This window comes from Vipera ursinii (assembly GCF_947247035.1).
Source record: "Vipera ursinii genome assembly, chromosome: 2".
Classification (NCBI taxonomy): domain Eukaryota; kingdom Metazoa; phylum Chordata; class Lepidosauria; order Squamata; family Viperidae; genus Vipera; species Vipera ursinii.
In genome coordinates this window covers 263,869,539-263,893,230 of record NC_139513.1, presented here as the reverse complement: position 1 = coordinate 263,893,230, position 23,692 = coordinate 263,869,539, and the positions used below count along the sequence as shown (strand labels likewise).

Below are 23,692 nucleotides of genomic sequence, written 5' to 3'. Positions count from 1 at the left end.
TATTCAATGGAAGGAGAGCGTAACTGAAAAAAAATTGTTGACTAGAAAAGCAAAGCCTTTGCTAAAAATGGATTGGTTTAACAACTGCACATTCAGCAGCCATTGAAACTTACCTTGGCACTATTAAAACAGTCCTCAGAATTCTGGCCATCACATTGTGTCCATGGTCATACGATTGGCACCATCTCACAATTACAAAATGGCAAAGAGCTGCAGTCATGTGATTGCAATTACAGTCCTCATTTAACAACAGCTGGGACTGCTGGAGCTGGATTGCTAAGTGGCATGGTCATGTGATGTCACACATTACAACCATACAGTATTGCTTAGCAAAGACAATTCTGAATTTTGTAATCAGTTTCTGATATGTTTGTGATCTTATTTAGTTCATTAAATATTTTATTGTAAACATAAAGGGGAAACAGTTTCAAAAAATATTTTCTTGACTATATCTTTAGGAAAATACATTTGGCACAAGTATTTGGAACATGAATCTGAAATATTGGTTGTTTTTAGGGGTAAAATGTCATATATTTGCTTAGCTATGAAAGGAATTTATTTTAGAAGGTTGTCTTGCAATTAGTCAAAAGCAGCCAATGAAGAATAATTAATTTGAAAGTGCTGCACAAGTATGGCCTCCTGTGTATTTTAAGGTGGCAGTCAAAGCAGATTGCAGCAGATGCTGTGCTCTCATGCAGCTGAGTAGTTTTGTGTGTATAATATGGATCTATTCCAGCATTCACAAGTGATTTAGCAAATAAATCATGCTATTAAAAGATTACACATATCTTTTGACAGATTTCGGCACACTAAAAACAGAGAGGTTTTTTATTGTCCTTAATTGCCTCGTTTTATTTTCCTCACCAGATAAAATAATAATCTTATAATCTGGGAGTTACTATCCATATTCCATGCTATTTTGGGTACTTAAATTCTTCAAATTTCTACAGCTATTGAGGCTGGGCTAGTCCTTATTATCTTTGGGAATTATCTTTGACAATGCACCACAGAGTATAAACAGATTTTTATCACAAAAATATACTGTAATGAAGGAAATAAGTCTGGTCACCTCTTGCCTTCTTTATTTCTATTACCATTACAATTAGGAAAGAAAATACCAGAAAATACATTTTCAGAAATTAAATTATGAAAGCAAGAATATAAATTAAAATGATTTGCATATGTTGCATTTAATTTAACCATCAAAAGACTTTTTAGAACTAATAATGAAAAGCATACACAATATTTTCTTGACTATGTATCTTTAGAAAAATACATTTGGCACAACTATTTGAAACATGAATCTGGTTGCCTTTAGGGGTAAAATGCCATATCTCTGTTTAAATTACCAGGATATTGAGTTAACATTTAAGATTTAATTTTAAGAGTGAATTTGTTCATTATTTATTTACTCCATTTTTGTCAACTATCCAAATAAATAAACCAATAAAATGAACTTAATAGAGTATCACATTCATATAAAAGAAAATGTACAATATAACTTGTCAGCCAAATTCAAGTCTTCAATTACAGCATACCTTTCCCCCATACTTAATAAAATTACCAAATTTTAACAGTTCTCCCCCCTTCATGGATTACTGCCTTGTCGTGGCGAAGGTGGTTGCATAATTCAGTGAAGCTATGAGCTGTGCCATGCAGGGCAACCCAAGATGGACAGGTCATAGCAGAGAGTTCTGACAAAATGTGATCCACTGGAGAAGGAAATGGCAACCCACTCCAGTATCTGTGCCATGAAAACCCCATGGACAGTACCAAAATGCAAAACGATATGATGCTGGAAGATGAGCCCCTCAGGTCGGAAGGCGTCCAATATGCTACTGGGGAAGAGCAGAGGGCTAGTACTAGTAGCGCCAGAAAGAATGAAGCGACTGGGCCAAAGCCGAAAGGACGCTCAGTGTGGATGTGTCTGGTGGTGAAAGGAAAGTCCGATGCTGTAAAGATTTTTTCTCCATAGGAACCTGGAATGTAAGATCCATGAATCAAGGAAAGCTGGACGTGGTCAAACAAGAGATGACAAGACTGAACATCGACATCTTAGGTATCAGCGAACTAAAATGGACAGGAATGGGTGAATTTAATTCAGATGACCATCAGGTATACTACTGCAGGCAAGAATCCTTCAGAAGAAATGGAGTAGCCTTCATAGTCAATAAAAGAGTAGGAAAAGCAATACTGGGATACAATCGCCAAAATGACAATGATCTCAGTTCGAATCCAAGGCAAACCATTCAATATAACAGTAGTCCAAGTCTATGCCCCAATCACCGGTGCTGAAGAGGATGAAATTGACTGGTTCTATAAAGCCCTACAGCACCTTATAGAACTAACACCAAAAAATGATGGGGGATTGGAATGCTAAAGTAGAAAGCCAAAAGATAACCAGAATAACAGGCAAGTTTGGCCTTGGAGTACAAAATGAAGCAGGGCATAGGCTGACAGAATTTTGTCAAGAGAATACGATGGTCATAACAAACACTCTTTTCCAACAACCCAAGAGATGGCTCTACATATGGACATCTCCAGATGGTCAACACAGAAATCAGATTGACTATGTGCTCTGCAGCCCAAGATGGAGTAAAAACAAGACCAGGAGCTGACTGTGGTTCAGACCATGACCTTCTCATTGCAAAATTTAGGCTTAAACTGAAGAAAGTAGGGAAAAGCACTAGGCCACTCAGGTATGAACTAAATCATATCCCTGACAAATGTACAGTGCACAATAATAAATTATTAAATTTCTATTATGATAATCCATAAGATGCCCAAACCCCAACAAGTGATTTACAAAATAAATAAAATAAAATAATTTTGTAAATAATTTATTTACAAAATAAATAAACACTGTAAATTTTAAAAAAGAAACAACAAATATAGTAAGGATGACCAAATTGACCCCCATGTTTTGCATCAGTTGTCACTGGGAAAGTGCACCTCTAATGCACAGTTCAAACTCTTCTCCGATTAACTGGGCATGACTGTGTTGGGCACTCTGTGATGCAATAAGAGCAGAGTAATAACTACTTTTTGCTGCCCTTATCACCATGAGGTAATCCCCCCAAAAAGGCTCTTCTCATGTTCAGTTGGGTTCACTCTTTATCCTCCAATAGCATTTCTAAGCATCTCTCGTTATCTTCTCAGCCACCATTTTATTAAAGTGAACTGTAGAAATTGGCCATGATTACTGCAGAAATCATTGTTGACCATATATTTAAGCAGACTTTATTGTTTTCATTTTTTATGGTTTGCTCTCACTTAAAAAATGTTTCTCTTCTCTTTTCTGGCCCAGAATATTCATACAAATTAGCTGATTCTTGGATGACATATGATGCTGTTGTCACTGTTCTTTTTATCTGCAAATTGAATGATCATGATTTTTCATAGCATAGCCTTCACTTCTGACTAATGCAGAGAAAAGCTAAAATAAATAGGAGGGAGAGATAATGAATACAGTAGTATTCACAATATTTCATAATACTATGTTCCTATGGAAAGAAAAAGGCGTCATATTTTCTTCCTACCTTTTTATTTTGACCCCTTGCTGAGGAGGTAAAATATACATCTTTTTCCATTGAAAAAAGACTGGCTGAAAAGCTGCTCGTCTGAATGTGTTGCTTAGGTTGTGGAACTGCTAGAAGGTTTTCTCCACTCTGTTGAATATATAATTACTTCATAATAACAATCTGGCACAGGCACTTCTTTGAAATCTAACCAATGTAAATTGCAATTCTGGAGGCAGGAGCATAGGCATCCGTCTCTATTCTATTCCAGTAACTAGTGGAAGTGCCATCTCTTGATAAAATTGTTCCTGTTGAACTCACTATTCCATAAAAAGTCCTTATGGATAAAAACAAGAAACTAATTAAATGGCTTTGGGAAGCCTTCCAATTGCTCTGCGCTCCAGTAACTATTCAGAAGCATCCAGGTTTCACTTAGAAATCAGGCTTCCAACTGTAGACAGATTTATGTGTCACAGAACTTTATGGCCTTCCGACCCTTAGCTTGCGACCTGCTTTTTCAAAAGGAGCTGAGTCTAGGAAAACTCAGGGCCCAGTTTCAAATAAGAACATGCCACGCTTTTTAGTTCAAAGGTGGAAGGTTCCTAGTAGCAGGAGGCCAAGGACCAACAGCCATTCAATTTTGTTGTAAAGGTAAAGGTAAAGGTTCCCCCGCACGTGCGTGCTAGTCGTTTCCGACTCTAGGGGCCGGTGCTCATCTCCGTTTCAAAGCCAAAGAGCCAGCGCTTGTCCGAGGACGTCTCCGTGGTCATGTGGCCGGCATGGCTAGACGCCAAAGGCGCACGGAACGCTGTTACCTTCCCACTGTAGCGGTCCCTATTTTTCTACTTGCATTTTTTACATGCTTTCAAACTGCTAGGTTGGCAGAAGCTGGGACGAGTAACAGGCGCTCACTCTGTTACGCGGCACTCGGGATTCGACCTGCCAAACTGCCGACCTTCTGATCGACAAGCTCAGCGTCCTAACCCACCTATTCTCCATGAAAACCCAGCCTCCAGGCATTGGACATCCCCCACCATCCTGGCTCTGCAAACAAGCACAACCAACGCTGTCTTCCATGTTATGTCCAGACCTGAAACCTGACTATTAATTTCCAGTTAATTCTCCAAAACCTACATCTGTAGCCTGGTCAGAATCTACTAATCACTTACTATCATTTTTCCCTAGCCAGCAGACTTCATAGGAAAGAAAGCACTGGAACAAATTAAAGAAAAGGGGCTTGAACGAAAACTTGTGTGTCTCACCTTGAAAACAGACGACGTTGATCCTGAAGGAAATGAAAGTGTCTGGTATAATAACAAGGCAAGCAGATTTTAGTTCAAATAATTGAAGAACATTTTTCTGGAACCTCCTTTGTATTTATTTCCGTTTTTAAAAATGGCTATCATTTTCAGTAGATTTTGTTGCAAAAGCTAATGTGCTTTTCAGAAAGCAGAAGGTGTGGGTGCGTGTATACTATATTTGCTGTAAATCAGCGTTTCTCAGTCTGACACCCCCCCACACTTGAGTTGGGATTGTAGCTTTTATAGAAGTCAGACAATATTTAGCCTCTAGTAGAGTTTTTGTCAAGCATGGGAATTAACTTGCAATATTTTCCCCATTGGACAAAGATGACCCAAACAGAATTATACCATCTAAGCATCAATATAATCTCAATATTTTGTCACTGTGTTTAAACTAATATATTTGATTTTATTACACGCTGTATATGTTAGAGGTTAACTATTTAGAAACCCACATTTATTTATTTTTTTTATTTTATTTTATTAAATTTATATACCGCCCTTTCCCGAAGGACTCAGGGCGGTTTACGGGGCATTTAAAACAACCAATACAAAAGTTAAAAACAAATTAAAAAAGATTAAATCATCCCTAGAATTAAAAACCCCAGTTAAAAATTCTCAGCCTGGGCCGGAGAGCTCAAAGAGCCAGGTTTTCAGGTCCCGGCGAAATGTGCGGAGGTCGGGGGCAGTCCTAAGCTCCACGGGCAGCTGGTTCCAGAGGGCAGGCGCACCCACAGAGAAGGCCCTTCCCCTGGGTGTTATCCGCCGACAATCTTTTATCGGCGGCACCCTGAGAAGACCCTCCCTGTGGGAGCGCACTGGACGAAGGGAGCTTGATGCCGGCAGCAGGTGTTCCCTCAGATATCCCGGACCCAAGCTATTCAGGGCTTTATAGGTCATCACCAGCATCAACTGTGTATTTTATACTGTAAATCTATAGTGGTAAATTTTAATTTTAATTTTTCAGGTTATTGGCAACACCACATCTGGATGTTACAGCTATAGTACTCAGCAAAGTCTGGCTTTTGCATATGTTCCTGTGGAACTCAGTAAAGTTGGACAGAAGGTGGAGGTTGAGTTGCTAGGCAAAAAATACCCAGCAACTCTTGTTCAAGAACCACTGGTAATGACTGAACCAACAAGAACACGGCTTCAAAGGAAAGGCAGAAGTTCTAAAGTATAAATAAAGGATCACATAATTGTCATGATTGACAATTAAGATGGGATTAACTTGATTTGAAATATTGCTATATTTGAAATCTGTGTGACTTGAATTACATAAGATAGAAAATACAAAAGTTCATTTGAAAGAGCTTGTCTGGAGTAAAAAAACATGTGAATATTTGCATTTCATTTGGGGAAAAATGTAACAAAAATGTCAGCAACAATAATAATCGTCCATAAGGAAATATTCAACAGAAAAAAAGCATGTTTACATACTTAAAACATTCAATACTGTAGTGTTTAGTAGGCTCCCCCAAACTGATTTTAAGAACACTGATTTTATCTGTATGCCTATATCCAAATTAGCTGTACCTTTATTGTGTGAAGTATTTGATTATGTGCCAGAAATATAATAGCTCATCTCTAAATATTTGATGAGTAATTCTGATCTAAAGCAGATATTGATATCTTTAAAAATCAAGGGGAAAAGAAAGGGAGAAGAATTATAACTTGCAAAACAGTATAGTAAAAAGAAAACAAGGATTTTGCAAAGCTACTGTTTTTGTACTGCTGGAACAAAATATGAGGTTACGGGTAGTCCTCAAGTTATGTCCACACGTTTAGCAGCTATTCCAAGTCATGATGGTGCTGAAAACAGTGATTTATGACCAGTTCTCATTTTAACAACCTTCCCAGTGTCCTCACAGTCATGTGATTGCAATTTAGGCACTTGGAAACCAGAATATAATTATTTTATGATTTGCTTAATGACCTGGTGATTTACTTAACAATTGTGGCAAAAAAGGATGTAAAATTGGGCACAGTCCTCCGTTTATTTCAGTCCTAATTGTGGTTATAATTCGAGGACTATTTGTATATAACTTCCTTCCCAAAATAACAAGCAGACAAAAATTCTACCTGTTTTGAAATTACACTATTGCGTGACGGGATTGAACAAGACCAATGAAGAAGATACTAGTTTCTGTATTTCCTGTCAGTTGAAAGAACTTCAGTTTGAAAGAACTTCAAGAGTGCTTCCATCTGCCACCAGAGCATTAAGAGCATGATCAACTCCTTGTAAGATTTTTTAAAATAACAAAATAGCAAAAAAAAGTGGATTTTATTGCTTATATTTATGCTTGGAATGTTTTACATTGGCAGAAAAAGTTGTTGCATTAAAGATAACAGAACTATTATAAAAAGAAAAAGGCCTTTTCTGGACAACAAAATATTGTTGGGAAAATGTGAATACTGCCATCCGGATATGCTATTAAAAATCGCATATCAAATCAATTTAAACATATTTTTTTTCTTTTATGCTCTGCTCCTGTGAAGCACCTGAAGCAGGTTAAAATGAATCACATAACTAATGGACATATCTGATTCAATCTGAACAGAGGAAATTTCAGCAAAATTTTGTAAAGCAGAAAATTCTGTGTGAATATTGAGAATATTCTATTAGGACTATAAGTAGTTCAAATGGCATTTGGGACTGGATTTTCTGTGCTAAGCAAGGTGACCATATAACACAGGGGTGTCAAACTCAATTTCATTGAGGGCCACATCAGCATGGCGGTTGCCCTCAGGGGGCTGGGTGGGTGTGGCCTGGGTGGGCGTGGCCTACTGGGTGGGCGTGGCTAGAGTGCGTATGGCCTACTGGGTGGGCGTGACCAGCTCTACATCGTTCTCATCAAGGGTGTCTCTGGGGGCCTGGGCAGGAGTGGGACAGATCTGAGGGTCTCTGGCAGGAGGAGGGTCTCTGGGCCAGGGCCGAGGCAGTGGGGGCCGTTCCCTCCCTGTTTCCAGGATGGCTTCGCGGGCCACATGAAACCACTTCGCGGGCCGGCTCCGGCCCCCGGGCCTTGTGTTTGACATGTCTGATATAACATGTCACATGACAGAGTCACTTAGTGATAACAGTTCCTGCTTTCTTCTTCCTGCATCCTGAATAACTGGTGCCTTCTTCATTACCTTCCTCTGATCTCCAGAAATGTTTAATCTCACAAAAGGTCAAAAATGTATCTTTTTGTTATTGTGGAAAGAAAACTGTAACCCAATCTCTGCATCAAGAAGTTTGTAGTTTAGAAAATTAACAGCCTTTTCACATAAGGCTTCCTACTCCCTCTCTCTTTTTTTAAAATAAAAAAGCATATATATTATACAGGAAATCATCTACACAGCATGAAATATTTTTCTGCTGTTTTCCTTTAAATATCTATAAAATTGAATTAATAAATCTATCACATAACCAACTTCAAAATTTGTTTTATGATATTAAACAATTCTGTTCTCTTTGAACATTCAGTTAATAGTTGGGAGATTGCTTATATTAAAAAAGGCATACATACTCAGGTTCTTATAAGATATATGAGTCCATGAGTTTTGCTGTCAGTAAATAAAATACCTTTTTATTATAAGTCTTTATTGATTAGCCCTTGGGCCATATCAAAGTGCAAAGTTCCAGCAACAAATTATTACTAAAATTAGATAAAAGCAATTTAAAATGTAATTTGATAAAATACAATTTAAAATGGAATTAGAATAAAATACAATTTAAAATGAAATGGGAATAAAATACAATCTAAAATGAAATTATAATAGTGTACAATAATTTAAGATATAGATAAAATATTATAAAATTATATTTTGGAGTCGCCCTTGCAATCTACCCCAAACAGTCCCACATATGCAGATCTCAACCGAACCATTTTAAGTATTGTCCTACATTAAATAAAATACCTTTTTAGAGGTGAAACTAGCTATCAATGTCAACTGCCAGAAAAAATTACTATCCCTTTATTATATTATCTATAATATAAAAAAGTGATGAAGCACTGAGGACAAACATGCAGCTGAATTCTACAGATCAAAAATATTTTTAGTCCGATTCAGCATGACTATACTTTTAAGTGACTTGAATTTAATTGGTACTTCAGATTATTCTTGCAGATATTATTGCAATTTTATACACACACATACACAGTATAGACACCTATATGTGTATGTATATGTATACATATATATAGTATAAGGTAATGTGTCAAATGGACAACATATCTTTTCTATTGACTTAATTTCATTGACTGGATAATCATAAACCAGCTGTGAATATTGGTCTAAAAGCCAACTCTTTAATGTTTAGATTAATATTTATATATTTTCTCTGATAAGCACAATAGGCATTACTATTTCCATGTTTTATTACAACAGATTTTTGTAAGAAAACAGCAGCAAAGGGTCTGTGGATGAAATAGTGTTGAGTGATTATTACACTTCCTGACCACTAACTGAAATACTGTACATTACAGCAAGAAAAAAATAAGTTGTTTGGTAGAACCCTGCCACAAAGTTTACATCAGACCATGCTTCGATTACAGTTCCCTGAAGTTTACGCCAATATTAGTTAAAATCATTCTTGTGGCTAATTCCATGAAGCATATTGTGTAGCGAGGTGTGTGTGTCTGAGTCTGTGTAAAACAAGTAAAGTTAATCTAGGTCAGGGGTCTTCAAACTTGGCCCTTTTATGACTTGTGAACTTCAGCTCCCAGAATTCCTCAGCCAGCGTGCCTGGCTGAGGAAATCTGGGAGCTGAAGTCCACAAGTCATAAAAGGGCCAAGTTTGAAGACTCCTGATCTAGGTTGTAGTTCACCATTCAGCAAAGCGGAGGGCGAAGGATACTTGAGGTTGTCTTCCAGCAAGATTGCACTGGTGCAAACCTGCTCTCTGAATGGGGATTTTTTTTAAATGGGAACTGGGCATAGTTTAAGGTGCACAAAACAGGCCAGCGGGTTCTCGGGGTTGTATTCTGCACCCAATATTCACTTCATCACACCATGGGCTACTAGCCCAATTCTCCCAACCGCATCTCGGTGAAGTTCAGCCAGAAAAAAAGGCGCTTCAAGCGAACCAGCGGGCTTCTAGTTCCGCCTCCTTTTATTGCTATGGGCGAAGACGTTTCGTTCGGATTGAGCGGATACGCTAAATTTGATGGTGGTCCCGCCTCTCGATCATAGTTCTTCCTTATAGGCGGACGATCGACCCAGTTCCTGCTTGATCAGGCGAGAAGCGATGGTTCGGCGACTCCTGTTCCTAGGGTTGCAGGTCTTAATGCAACTGTGTCGTCTGAATGCAGGGTCTCCAAACACGTCACCGCATCTGGTCTTCATCCTGGCCGACGATCTCGGCTGGAACGACGTGGGCTGGCACGGCTCCCAGATCCGCACCCCGAACTTGGACGCGCTGGGTGCCGGCGGAGTACGTCTGGAGCGCTACTATACGCAGCCCCTGTGTACTCCCTCTCGCAGTCAGTTGCTAACCGGCAGGTACCAGGTAGGAGCGAAAAACAGTTGAACTTGTCCCCAAGAAAGTGAGATTTATAACAACATTGGCTAGTTCTTTTCTCACTCTGCTCCTCTTGCAGGAGGAGGTAAAACTCTGGTGTTCATGCTTTGAATGTCCCCAGATAGGATAAAGCGTTTTATAATAGAGTCTCCTGTTATAAAATAGCATAGGGTCTCCTGTTTGAATAGAGCAGACATGTCAAACACATCCTTTGTCATGGATATTTACATCACACGTTGCATCCGTAAAGCCAGAAACATTGTGGCTGATTACACACACCCCTCATACACACTCTTCACTCTTTTGCCATCTGGAAAGAGGTACAGGAGCATTCGAGCTCGGACATCCAGATTGTGTAACAGTTTCTTCCTACAAGCCATTAGAATTCTCAACACGAAGAAACTGGAACTATAAATACTTGTATTTGTAGTTTTTTTTAAGTTTTTAGTTTAGAGTTATGTGTAGTTTGTGTTCTGTTCTTTTTTTGATTCGTGTTGTCTGATGTAGCACCTTGGTCCTGGGGAAACGTTGTTTTATTTCACTGTGTACTGTACTGTATATTGTTGAAATGACAACTACTATTACTACTACTACTACTACTACTACTACTACTACTATCTTAGGTTGTTGATATTTCTCCCGGCAATCTTAATTCCAACTTTTGATTCATCTAGCCCTGCCTTTCTCATGATGTGCTCTGCATATAAGTTAAATAGGCAGGCGACAGTATACAGCCTTGCCGGACTCCTTTCCCAATTTTGAACCAATCAGTGGTTCTGTGTCCAGTTCTCACTGTTGCTTCTTGACCCGCATATAGGTTTCTCAGAGTTGGAAAAGTTACAAAGAAGAGCAATAGTCACTTCTAAGGAAATATTGCAATATTTGGGGGTATTTTGGTTTTTTTAAAAAGCAAATAAAGAATAATAGAGATGTGTGCAGGTATAGTTAGTGCAGAGAAAATGAGAATCATCCAATCGTGCTGAATTATGGCAGATTCAGGTTAAATGAAAGAATGCATTTCACACAGGGTACATTTAAATGTTGAATTCCTCCAACAAAATAAAAAGATGCCTTGGATAGTATTAAAGGGAGATGAGAAACATAATGATTTGATTTGTTTAGCCTCACTTTGTATAAATTCGGCTAGTCTGGTTATTTATTCAGTATGTTCATTCTGTTACTTAAATCAGCCTTAAAAGATATACAGGTAGTCCTCAACTTGCAATAGTTCATTTAGTGACTGTTCAAAGTTATAACAGCAGTGAAAAAAATGACTTATGATCATTGCAACCTTTGCAGCATCCCTGTGATCATGTGATCAAAATTCAGAATGCTTGGCAACTGATTCATATTTATGACTGTAGCTGTGTCCCAAGATTATGTGATCACCTTTTGCGACCTTCAATGGGGAAGCCAGATTCACTTAACAGTCGGGTTATTAACTTATCAACTGCAGTGATTCACTTAACAGCTGTGGCAAGAAAGGTCATAAAATGGGGAAAATTCACTTAACATATGTCTTACTTAACAATAAAAATTTTGGGCTCAGTTGTGGTCATAAGGTCAAGGATTACTTGTATAAGAAATTGTCTTATGCTCTTAAAATACAGTCAAAATGGATAATCTCCTTTACAGAATCCTCTTGTGGCTTTTAATTCCCCCCCCCAAAAAAATAGAAGCATTGTGCATTCTTAAACTTCTCTAATCTGCTATGGAAACTAACTTATAAATGGAAGCAAAGATATTTTTCCATATTAGCAAAATGTTTAGTAATAAGTTCCTTTTGCAGCATGTGCCTTTTAAGATAGGAGATGAGAGAGCAGAAAACCACAGAGCCTTTTATACTTTTTTGTCAGTATTGTGCCCAAAATGTGTTAATAGTAGAATTGAGGGGGAACTAAGAAAAACTAACTGGGGTAGTTTTTGCAATTAGCACCTCTGACTTAAGTAACTTTGTGTTTATAAGTGCTTCTTGTTATCTAAGATTTTGAGGTGATTCCCTGACTCTCCCCCCCCCTTTTTTTAATGTATTGCACCTAGGAAGTCTGAAGTTATCCATTTGGAAATAGATTAAGGAGAAGCAAAAGTATTGTGACAATTCTGAAGGAACTTGTAAGAAATTTCTGTTTCTTACAAAATCCCAAATTGCACCACACTGATTGGTTTCTGTAAGATATCACGGTGATTAACTTCTCTATGAGAACATTTTTGCAGAAGGAAATGTATGCATAAATAACATGCTGGCTTCTTCAAAAGTCTTGCTTCAAGAGTCAGAATTGTACCTCTTATTTTCCCCATTGCAAAAATTGAGATGGAGGCCAAGAGGTTGCTTCAAAGTGTTCTCAGAAACTTGGCACAGTGGTTGTTCTGGATACCATTCACCTTTTCTGTATGGAAGATTGTGTCATGAAAGCTTTGGCTCCTTGATTACAAATCAACACATGAAGCCAACTGAGGCCCATCATACAGAGAACTACATTTGTAGCAAAGATGTTTATTTATTTTATTTATTTTATTTTATTACATTTATGTATCGCCCTTTCCCGAAGGACTCAGGGCGGTTTACAGGGTAATTAAAAACCAAGATACAAAAGTTAAAACAAGTTTAAAAAAAATTATATTTGTCCCTATATATAAAACCCCAGTTAAAATAAGATTAATCCTCAGCCTGGGCCAGAGAGCTCGAAGAGCCAGGTTTTCAGGTCCCGGCGGAATGAACGGAGGTCGGGGGCAGTCCTCAGCTCCACTGGCAGCTGGTTCCAAAGGGCAGGTGCCCCCACTGAGAAGGCCCTATCCCTGGGTGTCGTCCGCCGGCAATGTCTTACCGGTGGCACCCTGAGAAGACCCTCCCTGTGGGAGCGCACTGGACAAAGGGAACTTGATGCCGGCAGCAGGTGTTCCCTCAGATATCCCGGACCCAAGCCATGTAGGGCTTTATAGGTCATCACCAGCACCTTGAATCTCACCCGGAGGGCAACCGGAAGCCAATGCAGCTCGCGGAGTAGAGGTATTACATGGGAGTATCGGGAGATCCCCATCACAAATCGCGCGGCCGCATTCTGCACCAGCTGAAGCCTCCGAGTGGTCCTCAAGGGCAGCCCCATGTAGAGAGCGTTGCAGTAGTCTAAACGGGAGGTCACGAGCGCATGAGTGACTGTGCGTAGGGCATCTCGGTCCAGATAGGGTCGCAACTGGCTCACCAGGCGAACCTGGGCAAAAGCCCCCCTGGTCATGGCTCCTATATGGTCTTCAAAATTCAGTCGTGAATCCAGGAGGACGCCCAAGTTGCGAGCCCTATCAACGGGGGGTAACACCTCACCCCCCATCGTTAGAGATGGAATAGTCTGGTTGACCCGAGATGCCGATATGCACAGCCACTCAGTCTTGGTGGGATTGAGACGAAGCCTGTTTCTCCCCATCCAGACCTGGACCGCCTCCAGGCACTGGGACATCACGGCGAGGGCATCACTGGATTGGTTCGGGGTGGAAAGAAAAAGTTGGGTATCATCAGCGTACTGATGATACCCCACCTCGAAACCACGAATGATCTCACCCAGCGGCTTCATATAGATGTTGAACAGGAGGGGCGAGAGAACCGACACCTGAGGAACTCCACAAATGAGAGGCCTCGGGGCGGATCTCTGCCCTCCCGTCAACACCGACTGCGAACGGCCCAGGAGATAGGAGGAGAACCACCGTAAAACGGTGCCTCCCACTCCCAACCCCCTGAGACGCCGCAGTAGGATACCATGGTCGATGGTATCAAAAGCCGCTGAGAGATCTAATAGGACCAGGACAGAAGAGCAACCCCTGTCCCGAGCCCTCCAGAGATCATTCAGCAGCGCGACCAATGCCATCTCCGTGCTGTATCCGGGCCTGAAACCCGATTGGTATGGGTCCAGATAATCAGCTTCCTCCAGGAACAGAGGAAGCTGATGCGCCACCACACTCTCAACAACCTTCGCCAAAAAGCGAAGGTTGGAGACTGGACGATAGTTATTTAAAACAGCCGGGTCCAGGGCAGGCTTTTTGAGGAGGGGTCTCACCACCGCCTCCTTCAAGGCGGCAGGGAAGACACCCTCCTTCAAAGAAGCAGTTATTACTGCGTGGAACCAGCCTCGTGTCCCCTTCCGGGCCACATAAGCTAGCCAGGAGGGGCACGGATCCAACAAACAGGTGGTGGTGCTCAGCCTCCCCATGATCCTGTCCACATCATCAGGGGAAACAGGGTCGAACTCAGTCCAGATAACATGCTCAAGACTGTCCGATTCCTCCACATCAGACTCTGCCCAGTCAGAGTCCAGACCGGTCCGGATCTGAGCGATTTTGTCCGCCAGATGATGACTAAACTCCTCGGCTCGTCTATTTGAGCAAAATAGAGTTGTAATATTAGTACTGTATATCCTACTAATGTATCAGTTCTTTGAACTTAATAAAATTTGAGAATGAATGTAACAACCTCTTTTTCCTGCTCACTCCCCAACATCTGACAATGATCAGTATTTTAATATTTAATACATACTCGGATAATAAATACAAATACAGCCATTACTATTTGTATGTTCTGTTCGAGTTACGATCACATTTGGGATCAGAACTTCTGTAGCTAAGTGAGGTCCTTAAGCTCCAGTTTTATGACCTTTTCTACTATGGCCATTAAACACAACACCATAGTCATTAAGTTAATCCACAATTGTCAAATGAGTCTGGCTTTCCCCATTGTTGGAAGCCTCCTGGAAAAGTCACAAATGGTGATCACATAACCCTGGCACGCTGCAAGCATACATGCCAGTTGCCAAGTACCCAAATTTTGATCATGCAATCATTGGGACGCTACAATAGTCATAAGTGCAAAGTCCAGTTGTAAGTCACTTTTTAAATTGTTGTTATAACTTTGAGTGATCACTAAATGAATGATCGTAAGCAAAGGAGTATTCTCTCATAAGATTTCACAAAATCTCAGCATTCATGAATGAACCTTGGGATTTTTCAAGATTTGAACAGTTAAGGGAGAATGTTTCCAGTGAAGGTCTGCTGTTATATCTGTAGCAGTGGAATAAAATATACAATCCTCTAGCCGAGTTTCCATTATTACTTCCCTTCTGCCTCTCCCTTCCTTGACTCTATCATAGAGGCAGAAGGGAAGTAATAGGTAGGGTGTTATTAAGAGGAAGAAGACAGAGTTCAGCCAATTTCAAACATTTTCTGTAATAAGATAACTGTGCCTAATCTGAAGCAACTGGAATAACAGTTCTGGGTTTGACTTCCTTTTATTTAGAATCAAACACAAATGTCCTGGTAAATGTAAGTTAACTATGTTTAAGTATTCTTTTACAAATACATCGTGCAAATTACTCTTTATCTTCATATATTTCTTTAATTTGTTATATTTAAAGTTGCCCGATTGATTTTTCCAATGTTAGATTTGTGTTGTGATAAAAAATGTCACTCTAGACCAGTATTTCTCAACTTTGACAACTTGAAGAGAGGTATGGACTACAACTCCCAGAATTCCCCAGCAAGCAAAATATGGAGGAATTCTGGGAGTTAAAATCCACACCTCTTCAAGTTGTCAAGGTTGAGAAACGCTGCTGTAGACAGAACTGGTTAAGCTTCCTAACATTGTATGGGAACTAATATGTGAGGCACACTTGTTTTCATTAGATCCATACAGGTTTACAGCATCAAATAATTTGGGCTTGTCAGCCAAGCTGTGTCCCGCTGGACGAAAAACTCCTGCCTGAGTTGCTTAAAGAAGCAGGCTACGTTACTCACATGGTGGGGAAGTGGCATTTAGGAATGTACAGAAAAGAATGCCTTCCTACCCATAGAGGGTTTGATACTTACTTTGGTAAGCAAACTTATTTTCATCCTTTCTTTAAGCTGAATGTTAAGAATGTTCTATCATTTCTATCAGCAGCCTGGACTGGTAATGATTTTTTTTTAATGACCAAATTGTAATTGACTGACAAGAATTCTATCCTAAGGGAAACCCCATAGGCAGTGGCGTAGCGTGGGTGGTGCAGGGGGAGCCGGCCGCACCGGGCGCAACGTCTGGGGGGGGGCGCGCTCGCACTGAGCTGCTCAGGGAGCCCCAAGGGCTGCACAGAGTTGGCTTGGCTCCGCTCTCGAGCTGCTCTTTCTTGCAAAGCGAAATGAGTCCGGCAGGTGAGATGGGCGGCCACATAAACTGAATAAAATAAATAGAAGCGGCCAACTCTCCGCCCAGGCTCAGGCCAACCGCAAGCGCCCCGCAGGCGCCCTGGCAGGTTTGGCCGAGCGAAGACGGACCCGCTGGCCGGCCGGCCTAGCTTCGTGCGCATGCGTGGCTTTATTTAGCAGGGCTCACGTGCGAGCTTGAATGCAGCGGCTCTTGCAGGTCGGAGCCCCGCCCAGCCGCCCTCGAGAGGGACCCGGAAGCATCCCGCATGCGCGCGACTCTTCTTGGAAAGTCTACGCCGCTGCGGGGCGCGTCTTTTCAGCAGTGCCGTGATGTCACCGCCCGCCCGCCCCTCTATTTCCGCTTCCGGTTGCCTTGCCCCGGGTGCTGACAACCCACGCTACGCCACTGCCCATAGACTTCAAACTCAAGGCAAAACCACACAAACCTAATGGAAACTTAGTAAGTTGGGAAATTAGGTAATACTGCATTGTTGTTTCTGTAGAGATGTTAGTTTCTAATATAATGGAAATTTACTGCGCAGTGATCTTCAGCTTTGTTGAGGATAGCTTCAGAGGAAGAACTGGAAATGAAAACTATATGCATACTCTAATTTCTTTAATCTCTCTCTTTTAAAGCTGGAGAAGTCTGTTGAAAATAGACAGAGAGGCAGAGCTTATCATTCTGTTCATAAATTGCTAATCATTGATGAATTTATTAGTTTTAAGGATTCATAATATTCCAGCAATAATAAGAGAAAAATAATTTTTCATTATTTGATAATGGTAATACCTTATTCTGATGAGACAGTCTCTAGATGACCAGTTGGTGTCAGTAGTAGATCAGACTTTTTTTTAGGTTTGCCTGAAGAATGTGAACATAAATAGCACAAAAGTTCTATGAGCAGCTGTTGCTGCAAGCCTGATTCAGTTTATTCTGGAAATTTCAAAACAAAAACAACTGTTCTTGCCTTCAATATTCTATAATTTCAATATCAATGTTTCTGATATATTAAACCACTTAATATTACTGCATTGCTTTTAATAATTTTAGCTAATGTATCTATTTATACTTTTTCTTCTTTAAATAGAGGATGGAATACATTGCCAAATAAATGATAGAGTTTATTTACTTGTTTAAAAAGAAATCTGAGAAGTTTTTTTCAGGTTTAGGGCATCCCTGTATTTTTTTCCTCCTGAAATTATATCATAATTGATCACTCCTTGTTTTAGGCTACCTTCTTGGAAGTGAAGATTATTATTCTCATGAGCGCTGCGTGCCTATTGTGTCTAAAAATGTGACCAGATGTGCTCTCGACTTTCGAGATGGAGAAAAAATTGCTGGTGGATATAAAACTATGTATTCTACTAATGTATTTACAAAAAGAGCTCTTGATCTTATAGCAAGTCATCAGACTGAGAAGGTATAATTGTATTTATTGGACATACATCCATTTTTCAACACAACTAAATATTTGAATGTTGTAAGCAGAGGATTATCTTTATGGATAGGTTCCTTATTTAAACATGCATTATTTCCAAGAGAAATAATAGTCTGGGTTCTTCCATTGCAGTAAGTGAGGTGCCGTCAATTGTTTCAAGCATGAGCTGCTATTATACAGTTTTATATGGTGTTGCAGATGCCAGTAAATAATTCAAAATGGCAAAAATGTTAGGTATTTTGGGAATTAATTCCCCAAATCCATAAGACTTTAGTTGGGAACATTAATATCTCATGGGATTTGAGGCAATCATGCATGATTGTAAATTATTTTAAAAATAAATAAGATTTTTATTATTTAAAGCTTCTGAATGCTATCTGGAGGCATTGCAGGTGACATGGCATCTGTTGATTCTATGTTGCTGGTTCCTATGCTAAAGCATGATTTATTTAATTATATTTCATAGCTGAGCCTAGTTAGCTAGGATCACATATCATTCTAATCATGGTGAAAGGGACAATGAGGTCATGTGTTTAGTTACATATCCGTGAGCTACTGTTTCTCTCCTGCCATCCTCACCTTGCCTAATTATATTAGGGTTTTATATCATTTTGAATCCTGGGTAATCTGGATTCTAAATTGTGGGTGGAAACTTCATGAAGTTTCCTTTTGCAAAAACTAAAATGAAGGACGGAAGTCATGTTGGAAGTTATAGAACCATCGTCCAACTGTCTTTCAACTAGTCATACCTTATTGTAAATGTTTGTCAGTGCCTTTGGCTCCTGAACATTTGTTTCTGCAGGAAATGTGTTCCTCTAACTCAGCTGCCATATTCTCTATATTCTAAATGTTTTTAGAATAATGCTTTTTTAAAACTAAACAAACGTTGTATTGAGAGATTATGCTCATTATCAGAACTTCACAGACATGGAAAGCAAAGCTGTTTTCTCAAGTGCTTTTTACCCTAGCCAAGTGAAAATATAAGGAAGGCAGTATATATAGATGAAAATGTTATCATTTTTTCTTCTGACAGTTTCATTTAATGCTATGGTATCTTTTTTTTGGTCATGTATATGTTTGTGTCATAGCCATTATTTCTTTACTTTGCCCTGCAATCTGTCCATGAGCCCCTTCAAGTGCCTGAAAAATACATAGAACCATATTCTTTTATCAAAGATGAAAACAGACGCAAATATGCTGGAATGGTTTCCATAATGGATGAAGCTGTGGGAAATATCACTTCAGCCTTGAAGAGATATGGCCTTTGGAATAATACCATTCTAATCTTTTCTACAGGTAAGAATGAATAATTAAATATATACATACACAGTGATATATCTTCGGATACAGAAAGTAGAGGCCAGATTGCTGTGAACATGGCTACCACAAAATAACAATTCTGTATAATATCAGGACCCAATTCAGAATACTGGTCATTAACAATAAAGTCCTATATGGTATGGCCCTGGATTACATCAAAGACCACCCTACTTGTTATGATCCTGTCTTATCTAAATGTCCAGAGAAGGCCTGTGTTAAATAGTGGGTTCTTTGGCGCAGGAATGAAGACACGGAACGGAGTACAGGGTAACTCATTGTTTATTTCATGCAGGAACTGTTCTGGCGAAATGGCTGCAACTAGCTGCAATATATAGTCTAGCCCCTAGGTGGCAGCCAATAGGTTTGAATCAATCATTGCCGACTGGAGATAGCCAATTGCAGCAGAGGAGACTTGTAGTCTGGGTTGCTGGAGAGCCGTTAGCTGCTCCAGCAACCCATGTGGTATTCCTCAAAGAGCCCAGTACATAGCCTGGTTAAGGCGCAAACCTCAAATGAGATAAAAGATGTGTAGGCTACAAGGAAGTTGGTCTTGGTACTAGTCTCCCCATTGTGAAACATGTTGCTCTCCCCAAATACCTTTGCCCCTTTAACTTTAGGGGTTTCGGAAAGCATTAAAACTATTTTTAAGAAAATCTAATAGGCTTTCAGCTTCTATCAAGAAACATCCAGTGATTTTTTAAATATTATTTCAGGGGGGGCTGTTTAAGTTGGTACTTTTAGATGTTGTTTGTTACTGACAATTTTTCTGTATATCACCTGATATTGACATGATCAGGTCATATAGAAATAATCCAAATAATAAGTTAATAAATCTATAGAAAATGAGGCATCATAAATAGATGATTGGAGTTTGATATCAAGGGCAGAATTCTGAACCAATTCTTCTTTGATTTGATTTGCTGCAGTCCTCAGGGAATAGGGCGGTATATAAATGTAAATAAATAAATAAATAAATAAATAAATAAATAAATAAATAAATAAATAAATAAATAAATAAATAAATAAAACATTAAGGCAATTTGCAACATTTAATGTACTTACATGGATAAATATGATTGTCACTAATCCTACTTGTAATTGCTTTTTAGTTTGGCAATTTTTCTGGGGTACCTTTTATTCTATTTTTCTTTACAAATATTAGGAAATATTTTTCCCCAAACACTCGTGAATGATGCAATACATGCAACAGTTGATGTAGTTGCATAACATACAAGTTCCAACACAAGTTTCTTTACTGTATATGGATGTATTGAGAATTTGTTCTCTAACAAGCCTATTAATGTGTGTACTTACTGTAAACTAAAATATAGTTGACTAAATATTACTTATAGGGTATGCATTAGTTTTGCCCAACTTTGCCGTATACAGGTGTTGTAAAAGTATATATGGAAAACTTGGCATGTTCTTTACAAAACTGATCTTGTGACATTTTAAATATAGAACAATATTTTTATCCAGTTTTTATTACTATGTCAGTTCATTTTATGTGATGCTTTCTCGAATTGCCATGTAGTTTCTCAAAAAATGTCTTCCTCTGTAAAATGGGTTTCTGTTTTTCTCCCATAATTAAGCATCTTTGAAAAATTGTTTTTAATTTCTCTTGGCAATTTTAGGTTACTTTATTATTGAAAATAATGAAGAGTGTTACTGCTGGGTTGTTTGTCTATGGATGTTCTTAGTCATCCAGGTCATAGTTGTCCCAAAGGTGCTTTTTAAAAAGGCAACTGGACTTGGTTTTTATTGTGTAGTGGGTCCGACGCAAGAGAGACACCAGCCGGTGTGTGAGTTCAGCTCTTTATTGGAAGGGGAAGTGAACTGGGGAATGAGGGCTACCTGGCCTCCTTATATACCTGGCCAGGTAAGCTAACAGCCAATGGGGTTGGCCCTAGGTTTCCCGCCGAAACTGTCCAGGCCAACGCCCCCTGGTGGCTGTTGCTATGCAGGTGCCTGCATACATAACAGTTTTTCCTTTGAAGACATTTTGGTTCTCATCCAAGAAGCTTTTCTAGTTCTAGGTTGTAGTTTTTTGTTGTATGTTACTCTATTCTTCTTGAAATGGGAGAAATCAAGAGAAATACATCAAAGACCAACTTACCCATTATGATTCTGGAGAGATAATTATACAAAAAACCAAACAAACATACAGAGCCACAGGCTGGGCTTTTTAAGACATGTAAGAATATCATTCCTGAGAATTTAATCAGAATTCTCTTTATTTTTCTTAGAAAAGTGACATAACCTTTTTTTTTGCATGACCATTGCAGCATCCCCATGGTCACAATATCAAAATTCAGACACTTGGCAACTGACTCATATTTATGATGGTTGCAATATCCCGGGTCATGTGATCACCCTCTGCAACCTTCTGACAAGCAAAGTCAATTGGGAAGCTGGATTCATTTAACAACTATGTTATTAATTTAACACCTGAAATGATTGACTTAACTGTGACAAGAAAGGTCATAAAATGGGGCAAAACTCACTTAACAAATGTCTCATTTAACAGCAGAAATTTTGGGCTCAATTGTCGTAACTGAAGGACTAACTGTATATTTATATTTTCATATACTTTTAAAGATTTTTTTTGAAATAGTCCTGGTGTTTTTAAGAATTTCTCTTTTCAAGGAAAAAATAACTTTAATTTAGCATTATATTCACCCACATAAAGCATCCTTAGTAATATCAGGAAAATTTTCACAGTCCAGCCATGAGATAATTGCAAAGCTCTTTACATAGATTTATACTTTTCTTTCATAGGAAGCTAGCTTATGCTGAGTCAGATAATTTATATCACTATTGTCAATTCAGCAGCAATTCTAAGTTCCAAATAGGACAGACTGTATTCAACAGATTTAACCTAGGACTTTTAGCTTACAGAAAATGGATTCTGCTACTGAAGTAAGACCAATTTTTGTTTTAGTTCTCATCTTAACCCAAATAATAGAAACCTGTAAATAAGGTGGCTACTTGGCAGACCCTATATCTTTAGCAACTGTGTGAAATGTAGAAGTTCAGCACAGTCTGTGCTCCAAATACAAATATAAAGCTGTGGAGAAGGTTGTCTTTACTACTGTATATCCGGTAATTTCCAGAAGAGGGCGCTACAAGATATGAAATTTTACTATCATGATCAGAGATTAGTTTCATTTACATTTTTCTTTGTTTTGAAGTGTAACCTTTTCTGTATTACTTTCCTACTGTTGTGATACCTTGTAGCAAAACAATGAGCTAAAAAGAGCTGAGTACCTTCTCTTCCATCAACAGCTAGAACAATTTAGTAAACATCCTGATCTTTGGTATGCTATTTGTAGTTTGGGTTGGCTTTCTGGTGCAGCAGTGAAAAATGTATTGCTGTGCAGATGTTGCTGCCATTCAGCATCCCTCACCATAGTCTTATTAGCTGAGCTTGGTGGGAGTTATAATACAACATCTGGAGGAATGTAAGTTCTTCATCCTTGTTTCAGTAGAGAGTACCAGAAAGTACTAAGTAATCTAGCTGAAATCATGAACCCAGTTGTATGGTTACTGAACTTCTAAAATTAGGACTTGAAGATCTAGGGCAGGGGTGTCAAATTCAATTTCACTGAGGGGCACATCAGGGTTGTGGTTGGCTTTGGGAGGAGGCATGCGGGCGTGGCAGGATGGGCGTGGCCAGGGTGGGTATGGCTAGCTCATTCTCACTTGTGTCGGGGGCACCTGTGTGGTCCAGGTGGGGCTGGGGGGATCCACTGTCTTCAGCGGAGGAAGGCGAGACCAGGGCGAGTGCCAAACTCTTTTCCACCAGAGGAGTCTTGCTGTCTCTCTCAGGCCACACAGAGGACCCCCGGACGGTGGCACAGGCTGCCCGAAGCCTTGGGCAGTGGACGGCAAGCGCCCAGCTTGGTCCTTGAGCTCCCATGGCATCAGGACCCCACAGCCCAGCCCAGCCCAGCCCTGCTTTCCCAAGGGGCCGCTTTGCTACGCTTACCTCTTCCTCAAAGCTGCTGCTGCTGCTGTTCTTACTGTCCTTGTCCAGGTTGTTCATGGTGTGCGTGGGAGGACAGTGTGTATGGGACAGAAGGAGGCCCACTCCCACTCCATGCGAGGAGATCCAGCTTTGTAATTAAAGCATCCTCAGCAATAGGATGGGAGACCACCAGGAAAGATCAGGAGGAGGGAACAAGAGGATGGCGAAAGGGCAGCAGGTTTGCTGGTGACCAAGTGCTAAGGCACGACTTCCCTCAGACACTCCCTCTCTCTCATTATAATCCCCTTCCTTCCTTCTTTCCTTCTCTCCTTCCTTCCCTTTTCTTCTTTTTCCTTCCCTCTTTATTCTCCTTTCTTTTCCTTCCCGTCTTTCCTTCTTTTTCCCTCCTTGCTCTCTTTCCATCTTTCCTTCTTTTTTCTTTGTCTTTCCTTTCATTTTCTCCTTTCCTGTCCCTTCTT

At 39.7% G+C, this 23,692-nt stretch overlaps 3 protein-coding genes across 4 annotated transcripts in view; 2 read left to right on the top strand and 1 right to left on the bottom strand.

Moving 5' to 3' along the window:
- The window catches only part of DMGDH (dimethylglycine dehydrogenase), a gene marked incomplete at its 3' end in the record, with an annotated part of 45,724 nt that extends 39,722 nt beyond the window's left edge, over positions 1–6,002 (top strand). The window contains exons 15-16 of the mRNA XM_083351502.1: positions 4,704–4,838; positions 5,787–6,002. Coding sequence (XP_083207628.1) covers positions 4,704–4,838; positions 5,787–6,002 — 351 coding nt within the window. The remainder of the gene's footprint in view (positions 1–4,703; positions 4,839–5,786) is intronic.
- The window catches only part of SCAMP1 (secretory carrier membrane protein 1), a 319,758-nt gene that overhangs the window by 83,869 nt on the left and 212,197 nt on the right, over positions 1–23,692 (bottom strand). The window lies entirely within an intron of this gene.
- ARSB (arylsulfatase B) overlaps positions 10,050–23,692 on the top strand; it is a 79,672-nt gene continuing 66,029 nt past the window's right edge. For both annotated transcript variants that reach the window (XR_014491074.1, XM_083351503.1), the window contains exons 1-4: positions 10,050–10,313; positions 15,990–16,176; positions 17,718–17,908; positions 19,015–19,222. Coding sequence is in view for 1 of the 2 variants with exons in the window: in XM_083351503.1 (XP_083207629.1) it covers positions 10,053–10,313; positions 15,990–16,176; positions 17,718–17,908; positions 19,015–19,222 (847 nt within the window). In the remaining variant the exon portion in view is untranslated. The remainder of the gene's footprint in view (positions 10,314–15,989; positions 16,177–17,717; positions 17,909–19,014; positions 19,223–23,692) is intronic.